The following is a 9,070-nucleotide window of genomic DNA, read 5'->3' on the forward strand; positions in this document are numbered from 1 at the left end:
AGATTGATAGAATAAATACTAGGCTTATAAAGAATAAGTCCTGAGGTCGATTTGTTCGGCTAAAGGTGGTGCTCCAGCATGGCCACAGTCAATTGACTGAAATGAGTAAAAGAAAATAAAAGAATAAAGATGCTGCTTTTTGCTCAGACTACATTGAGGACACATGGAATGACATCTTCACACTCACTTAAACACACACACACATAACAAGCTTTTTCTCAGTTTCATTTCTTAGTCCCACTCACAAGGCATTGTTTGGCCTAAAACTACGACAGAAAACTCTTGGCCAAGGTGCCACCACATAGCAGGACTGAAAACCTCAACCAGGATCCTGTCAGAATGTCCAACTCATACCAGCATGGAAAGCAGGTGGGAAATGATGATAATACACACAACAGATACGTGGGATGAAGTAGTGAAGGCCAAAGACAAAGGACCAAGATATCTGGTGCCTTGCTGTACTCGGGGAGACCTCTTCACCACAGCTGAATTGATATCCTAAGCCACATTGGTTAATTGCTCCCCTCCCAGCTGAAGGGGGTTTTGTCTTGCAAGTTATTTGGTGATCCTGGTGGTACTGGCACCACCTAAGAAGCACCTGTGCCGGTGCCATGTAAAAAGCACTCAATACACTGTGTAAAGCAAACCCAGTCATAGAAATTATGCCAAGACAGATGGTTGGAATGTGGTGCAGCTCTCCAGCCTTGCCAGCTCTGGTGAAACTGTCCAACCCATGCCAGCAAGGAAAGCAGACATTAAATAATGATGATGATAATCATTATCATTTAATGTTCATTTTCCATGCTAGCTTTGGTTGAATGGTTTGATGATCCAACATGCAATAGGGCCGTGTGTCAAGTTCCAGTGTCAGCTTTGGCATGGTTTTTGTGCTGATTGGTTGCCCTTTTTAATGCCGACCAATTCCGAGCGGATACTCAGTGCATTTTGGAGAGGAAAATAAGTAGAGAAAGGAAAAAGAGAATCCCTTGACTAAGTGTGGGGGAGAAGTATTTGAGAGGTGGGGGGTCGTTTTATGGACAGTGTTGAAAGGCTATGTAAAGATGCTACATGGCTTGAACCCTGCATTATATAAGGGTGGTGGGTAGTAGGTGGGAAGATAGTATAGTAGTGAAAGGGTGTCCAGAGCAGACCCTCAGGGAGCAAGGAGGTGTGCATAAGAGAGGATGCAGTGGATCAAGGGGAACAGTTATAGATTATCTATTACTCTTTTACTTGTTTCAGTAATTTGACTGTGGCCATACTGGAGCACCGCCTTTAGTCGAGGAAATCGACCCCAGGACTTATTCTTTGTAAACCTAGTACTTATTCTATCGTCTCTTTTGCTGAACCGCTAAGTTACGGGGACCTAAACACACCAGCATTGGTTGTCAAGCGATGTTGGGGGGGACAAACACAGACACACACACACATACACACATGCATATACGACGAGCTTCTTTCAGTTTCCGTCTACCAAATGCACTCACAAGGCTTTGGTTGGCCCGAGGCTATTGTAGAAGACACTTGCCCAAGGTGCCATGTGGTTGGTAAGCAAGCTACTCACCACACAGCCACTCCTGCGCCTATTCTAAGTAATTAGTTTCTTTTTGAGAAAATTTTTTTTGTTCCTGGCTTCAGTGATTTACAACCCTTCAACGTTAATCTCTCATTTCATTGCACAATGGACTCCCACTCTCCCCATTTCATTCTCTGCCTTTTTTTTTTATCAACCAATGTTATTTGTGTTTGTTGTTTCCTTGGTCTTTAGAAACTGATTACCGTCCAACAGCCAACGCAGGATCTGACGTTGTCATCAACCTGCCAGAGAATTCGGTCACTCTCTATGGAAATGCCAGTACTGATGATAAAGGTATTGTCAGTTATGAGTGGACAAAATCATCAGATGACCACTTAGTGGCTGACATGATGGTAAGACACAGTTTTTTTTAGCTTATTTTTTTCTCACTGGATTGACAATGTTGTGTGTGTGATTGTGATGGTCACTTTGCAATCATGTGGTTTTAGGTTCAGTGGCTTTGTGCAGCTCTTTGGACAAATGTGAATTTGGCTGAAGGAAACTGGGCAGAAGCCCATCTCACACACACACATGCATACATGTGTGTGCGTGTCTGTTTCTCACTGCTTAACAACCTGTGCTGGTTTGTTTCCATTCCCACATTTTGGTTGAAGGAAACTGGGCAGAAGCCCATCTCACACACATGCATACGTGTATGTGTGTTTTCTCACTGCTTAACAACCTGTATTGGTTTGTTTACATTCCTACAATTTAGCAGTTCAGCGAAATAAATGTTGGTGGGGATAAGTACTGGAGCCAATTTGATTAAATTCTTCAATGTGGTGCCCCAGCATAGCCACAATCCAATGACTGAAGCAGAAGATAAAAGATAAAATCCAAAACATTCTCCAGAACTTTCTAACATCTCTGCCTGAAACCTTATATTCTTTGTGTGTGGCAACAGCTGAAGAACAAGGCATTCTTCAGTTGGTAGTCTGTCTAAGTAGCCTGGTCTTGTAATGCCATTGGCAGAATGTGGGGAGAGAGAGAACTGAGAAGCATGCAGCAGCCTTGGAAGTAATTGTTGCGTCTTTGAACTAATTGAAGACTTGTGTGTAGAAAAGGCTGTTGCTTATTAGGCGTTAGGTAAGGGCATCCAGCCATGGAAACCATGCGAAATCAGACTGGAACCTGGTATAACTCTACGACTTACCAGTTCCAGTAAGACCATCTAACCTTTGCCAGCATAGAAAACAGATGCTAAATAATGCTAGCATCGCCTTACCGGCACATGTGCCGGTGACACATTAAAAACAACATTCGAGCATGGTCATTACCAGTGCCACTGGACTAGCTCCCATGTAGGTAGCATGTAAAAAAAAAAAAAAAACACCTTTCCAGCATGGTCATTGCTCGTACTGCCTGACTGGCCCTCGAGCCAGTGACACGTAAAAGCACCCACTACACTCTCTGAGTGGTTGTCATTAGGAAGGGCATCCAGCTGTAGAAACCTTGCCAGATCAGATTGGAGCCTGGTGCAGCCTCCTGGCTCACCAGTCCTCAATCAAACCATCCAACCCATGCCAGCATGGAAAGTAGACGTTAAACGATGATGATGATGATATTTTTAAATGTAGAGATACTGAAAGACAGACAAAATTTTGGTATCCAAAAGCTATCATTCTTCCACTTTTGTATGGTCTTAATATGAAAATATATTTCTTTTAGGGGGTTCGCTCTCCAGTCCTGAAAATCTCAAACCTTGAGGTGGGAAATTACAAGTTTACTTTGAAAGTCACGGATACAGGTGGACAGAATGCCACAGCAGACGTACATGTTTTTGTGAAACCAGGTTTGTTGAAAAAAAACTTAACACCATATTTCTTGTCTGTTTTTTATAATGTCCATGGTTGAATATTTCAGTTTTATTTTCATATTTTTATCGATGGGAAATTTATATCTCTGCTGTACAATCTTATCCAAAATGTTTACAGTTGTGTTAGGAGCATGTAGTCCTTGCACTGACCAAAGCCTTGAGACTTGATTTAGTAGATGGAAGCCTGTCAAGTGTTGTAGTTGTTGTTGTTGCTTTGCCTTGTTGTTGTGTGATAGCTATGAATGAATGTTAACATGGAAGTGGTCCCCTTCAGTTCCAGTGTTGTGGGAAAACATGCCCAGCCATGGGGAAATGTTACCTTGTTTGGAAACAGGCAAGAGTTAGCAGAAGGAAGGGCAGTCAACCATAGAAAGCTTGCCAACAAATTCTGTGTGACCCATGCGAGCGTGGGAAAGTGGACGTTAAAACAATGATGTTGATAATGATGAAAACACATCAAACTAATAAGGGAGCATCTGCAGTTTGCTTGACCTGCGAGAAATAGTTGTGTGCATCCCAACTACATCGTTCAGTGTGAACATTTTTCTAAAAAAAACCAATAAGGTATGATTAGAGGGAGATCATCATCACCTTCCGAAAATGGACATTAAAAGAGGGTGATGGTGTTGTTGATCTCCTTCAAATCATACCTTATTGTTTTTTGTTGTTTTTTTTTAAATATTCACATTGGATGATGTCGTTGGGATGCAGTGTCTGAAAAGAATACAAGTTGTTTGTGTCTTGAAGAGTTTTAATAAGAAATCAGCTGAATCTCGTCTGACATGGGATTAAGGAACAATGTTGTGTTTTGGATAGATCGGAAGAACACGAGTTGTTTGTTGTATTAATGAGGGGGCCGCCTGAGGTCAGTATTAAATGGGAGCTAGAGAGGAGAAGGGAAAGACAGAGATGACAAAAGAATAGGGATAATGTTAAAAACCCAATTGATTTACCCATATTCAAACAACATTATTTGTTTCATAGGGAAATTAATGCTCAACAGTAAGGTTTACTCTATAGTGGGTGTGTGTGTATATATATATTACCTTCGAAACGCAGAGTAGCCAAAACAGGGACAACTGAAGAAGGGGAATATTCCTTGTGTTGCATGTCTTGTACTCTGTTTTTTCATTGTATGAAAAAAAGTTCGTTTCCATGTTTTTGTTTTTATGTTTTCGTTTCTCATTGTATTCAACGTTTTTTTGATGTCCTGTACCCATATATGCATGTATATATACATATAGATGTAGGTATGTACATATATGTATATATTTATATATTATTTATATTATTCTATGATCAAACACCATGCATCCTTTTCCAAGTAAGTTTTATCTTAATTATTATTATTATTATTATATATATATATATATATATATATAGACACACACACACAGACACAAATCTATACAGATCTTCTCATTTGCAGAGGTGAACCAGCCGCCAGTTGCTGTTACTGCTGGAGAAATAACTGTTGTATTACCAGTTGCCAGCCTCGTCCTCGATGGTCAGAACAGCACGGATGATAAAAACATTGAAACCTACTCATGGAAACAAACAAGGTAGGACGAATGTTTGCTACTTTCAAAATTGTTTTTCTGAGCTGGCGGAAGCGATAGGACATGAGACAAAATGTTTAGTGGTATTTCTTGTGACTCGTTATGTTCTGAGTTCAAATTCCAACAAGATCATCTTTAACTTTTAGTCCTTTTGGGCATTGATGAAATAAAGTACCAGAGATGTCGTTAGTTGACAAATGGGAATAATCTTATTGTGAATACTGTCCCTACTCGTTTTCTATCTCATTCTCCATCTTTTTCCTTTCTTAAATCTACACACTATCAAAAAAAAAAGATGAAGACAGAAAGTTGAAATGGAGTGATAGTGGCAGAAAGTGTGTGTGTGTGTGTGTGTGTGTTTGTGAGTGGTACAGGCATGGTTGTGTGATTAAGGTGCTTGCCTCCCAGTCATGTGATCTTAGGTTCTGTCCTGCTGCACAGCACCTTCAGAAGGCGTCTTCTCTAGCCCCGGGCTAACTAAAGCTTTGTGAGTGGGTTAGACAGAAACTGTAAGAAGCCCAACGTGTGTGTGTATGTACCTTTATCTTGACATCACATGACAGATGTAAATGACCTTCACTGTTATACAAGCAAAGTTATTCATTTCTAGTTTTCTTTAGGAAACGTGTGTGGTCAAGGGGAAATATTACTTTGCTTAGTAAAAGGTGGGGGTTGGGGATGGTGCTCTTCCTGTCACCAACCCTATGACAGGAAGAGGATCCGGGTGTAGAAAATCTGTCTCAACAAATTCCATCTAACTCATACAAACATGGTGGTTATTAAATGATGATGTGTTTGCAATATTAAATGATGTTCTGCTAATTACTGAGGTTCCGTGTTTTGTCTATCCTCAATCCCCATGCTGTCTTTCTCGCAGTGGACCCCAGTTGACATTGTCCAATTCAGACAGGAACATTGCCACAGCAACTGGTGACATCAAAGTGGCAGTGTACATGTTTAAACTCACAGTCTACGACATACAGAAGCAGTCCAGCTCAGCAAATTTGAAGATCACCGTCACCCAGAGTAAGTGCTTTGGCTATCTTATTGTCTCTCATAATATTCATTGTGGCTGCTGGCATGGCTGTGGGGTTTTAAGAGGTTTACCCATAAATGGTTTCGGGTTCATTGTTACTGCTTGTCTTCTAATTTAGCCCTGGGGTAAATGCTTTGTGAGTGGATTTGGTAGATGGAAACTGAAAGAATCCTGATGTGTATGTGTGTGTGTCTTGTTTTGACATTGAGTGACAGTTGTAAATGAGTGTCCCTGTCATACAAGCTGTGCCATTCTTTCCAGTCTGGCTGTGGGGAAATATTACCTTATCTGGAAAGAGGTGAGGGTTGGCCACAGGAAGAGCACTCGGCTGTAGGAAATCTGCTTCATTCAAACTCATTCCAACCATGCAAATGGATTTTAAAAGAAGAATGATGATTTGTCTGGTGTCCCTGGATAAATTCCTTGTTGCTTAGAGGCTCTGCTCAATGCCAAGCATTGGTGAACAGTTCCAATAATGTTGTTGCAAAATCATCCTTTTTCCCAGATTCTTACGATTTTGTCTTTGAGCTGATTGGTTGCTTGGATTTTCTTTTTCTTCAAGAACCACATGGTTTCAGGTTCAGTCCCATTGTGTGCCACCTTGGACAAATATCTTCTACTATGGCCTGGGGCTGCCAAATCCCATGTGAGTGAATTGGATAGACAGAAACTGTGTGAAGCCTGTCATATGTGCATTTGTGTTTGTCCCCACCACCACCACCACCACCACTCACTAACCAGTGTTGGTTTGTTTATATTCTTGTCATTTCGTGGTTCTGTGACATAAATACCAGACTATAAAGAATAAGCAGAGTGGAGTTGGTTTGTTTTTAACCAAACTCTTGAAGGTGGTGCCCCAGCATGGTCGTGATTCAGTGACTGAAACAAGTGAAAAGAGAAAAGACATAGAAAATAATGTCTATATGTTTTGTAATTTCTAAATTTATCTTTCAGAGGAAAACAAGGCCCCCATGGCGGACGCTGGAGGGGACAAAGTGATTCAACTCCCAAAATTAATAGTTTTGCTGGATGGATCCCGTTCACATGATGACCAGAAAATTGTTCGCTATCAGTGGACCCGAGATCCAAGCAGTCTGGCTGCAGGGGTAGGTCACCCCAGTTTGAATATTGAATTTCTTCTAAAGTTATTGGGTTCTTGTCTGGAAACAGATGAAGGTTACTAAAAAGAACAACAACATCCAGCAGCAGATAATTCTTCTCTATGGATTTGTCTGACTCTGTAAACTCAGAAAAGTGAACACACACACATACACACACACACTCATTGTTTAGGATAGAAAATGAACTTGTGCACTAATGTAATGTAATGTGATAAAACTGGTTCCCTTGCCTGACTTTTTGTGATTCAGTGGCCTCCAAGTTAACAGTTCCGTTGGGATCATCATCATCATCGTCTGCTTTCCATGCTGGCATGGGTTGGATGGTTTGACTGAGGACTGGCAAACCAGATGGCTGCACCAGGCTCCAGTCTTGATCTGGCAGAGTCTTTAAAGCTAGATGCCCTTCCTAATGCCAACAACTCTGAGAGTGTAGTGGGTGCTTTTACGTGCCACCAGCACGAGGGCCACTCAGGCAGTACTGGCAACGACCACACTCAAAAGGTGTTTTTTATGTGGTACTTTCATGGGAGCCAGTCCAGCAGAACTGGCAATGACCATGCTCAAACATTTTTCACTTGCCACCGGCACATGTGCCAGTAAGGTGATACTGGCAATGATCACACTCGAATGGTGCTTTTTACGTACCACCGGCACAAGAGTCAGTCAGCAGCCCTGGCAACAATCATGCTCAGATGGTGCTTTTAACGTTCAACTGGCACAAGTGCCAATCTGGTGCTATTGTCATCGGCCATTTCAGCAATTTTGATGTTTATGCCTTTCCCAAGAATGTTCTCCCACTCTATCATCTCCCCCCCGCTATTCCCTGCTGCATATAATGTGGGATAGCCATTATATCTCCTCCACAAAAAGGCACCTCTCAACACCTGGCATAAAGCCACTGCCTCCACCCCCTCCCCTTTCAAATATTACCCCCTATTTAGTAGGTCTGAGGGGGTGCATTTTCCTTTTCTTTTCTTTTTCTTTGTTGTTTTCTTGTCTTGGCAAGTTAGTTGGTAGCACGCAGAAAGCACTCTGTACATACCGTAATGTGGTTGGCATTAGGAAAGAAGGCCATAGAAAGTCTGCCAACAAATTCTGTGTGACCCATGCGAGTGTGGGAAAGTGGGCGTTGAAACAATGATGTTGATAATGATGAAAACACATCAAACTAATAAGGGAGCATCTGCAGTTTGCTTGACCTGCGAGAAATAGTTGTGTGCATCCCAACTACATCGTCCAGTGTGAACATTTTTCTAAAAAAAACCCAATAAGGTATGATTAGAGGGAGATCATCATCCGAAAATGGACATTAAAAGAGGATGATGGTGGTGGTGGTGTTGTTGATCTCCTTCAAATCATACCTTATTGTTTTTTTGTTGTTTTTTTTAAATATTCACATTGGATGATGTCGTTGGGATGCAGTGTCTGGAAAGAATACAAGTTGTTTGTGTCTTGAAGAGTTTTAATAAGAAATCGGCTGAATCTCGTCTGACATGGGATTAAGAAACAATGTTGTGTTTTGGATAGATCGGAAGAACATCCAGCTGTAGAAATCGGGCCAAAGAATGCCACTGGAGCTCAGCAGATCCCATCAAACCATCCAACCCATGCCAGTATGGAAAATGGACATTGAGTCATTATGATGATGATGATGATAGCAGACGGATGGTCAGGCTGGCTGGCTGGCTATGGGAAATATTTTTTTTTACCGTTGCAGGAATAAAGATTAAGAAAACTGTGTTTGTCTTTTAGTGCCTGCCTGAATCACTTGTTAACATATTTTCCTTTATATTCCACAGGAGATTGCCAACAACTCAAACTCGGAAGCTGTGCTGCAACTTATTAACCTAATCGCTGGCAGATATATCTTCACTCTTCATGTCTTTGACAGTGATGGTCTGTCCAGCTCTGATTCTGCTTCCATTATTGTCAAACCAGGTAAGAACTGGGTTTTTACTTCTT

At 41.4% G+C, this 9,070-nt stretch overlaps 1 protein-coding gene across 4 annotated transcripts in view; it reads left to right on the top strand.

The window, feature by feature from the left end:
* LOC115210361 (dyslexia-associated protein KIAA0319-like protein) overlaps positions 1-9,070 on the top strand; it is a 128,669-nt gene that overhangs the window by 100,811 nt on the left and 18,788 nt on the right. For all 4 annotated transcript variants that reach the window (XM_029778923.2, XM_029778920.2, XM_029778921.2 and 1 more), the window contains 6 exons: positions 1,769-1,929; positions 3,245-3,368; positions 4,822-4,954; positions 5,829-5,977; positions 6,942-7,093; positions 8,908-9,046. In XM_029778923.2, the coding sequence (XP_029634783.1) occupies positions 1,769-1,929; positions 3,245-3,368; positions 4,822-4,954; positions 5,829-5,977; positions 6,942-7,093; positions 8,908-9,046 (858 nt within the window). The remainder of the gene's footprint in view (positions 1-1,768; positions 1,930-3,244; positions 3,369-4,821; positions 4,955-5,828; positions 5,978-6,941; positions 7,094-8,907; positions 9,047-9,070) is intronic.

Source organism: Octopus sinensis, linkage group LG4 (assembly GCF_006345805.1).
Source record: "Octopus sinensis linkage group LG4, ASM634580v1, whole genome shotgun sequence".
Classification (NCBI taxonomy): Eukaryota; Metazoa; Mollusca; class Cephalopoda; order Octopoda; family Octopodidae; genus Octopus; species Octopus sinensis.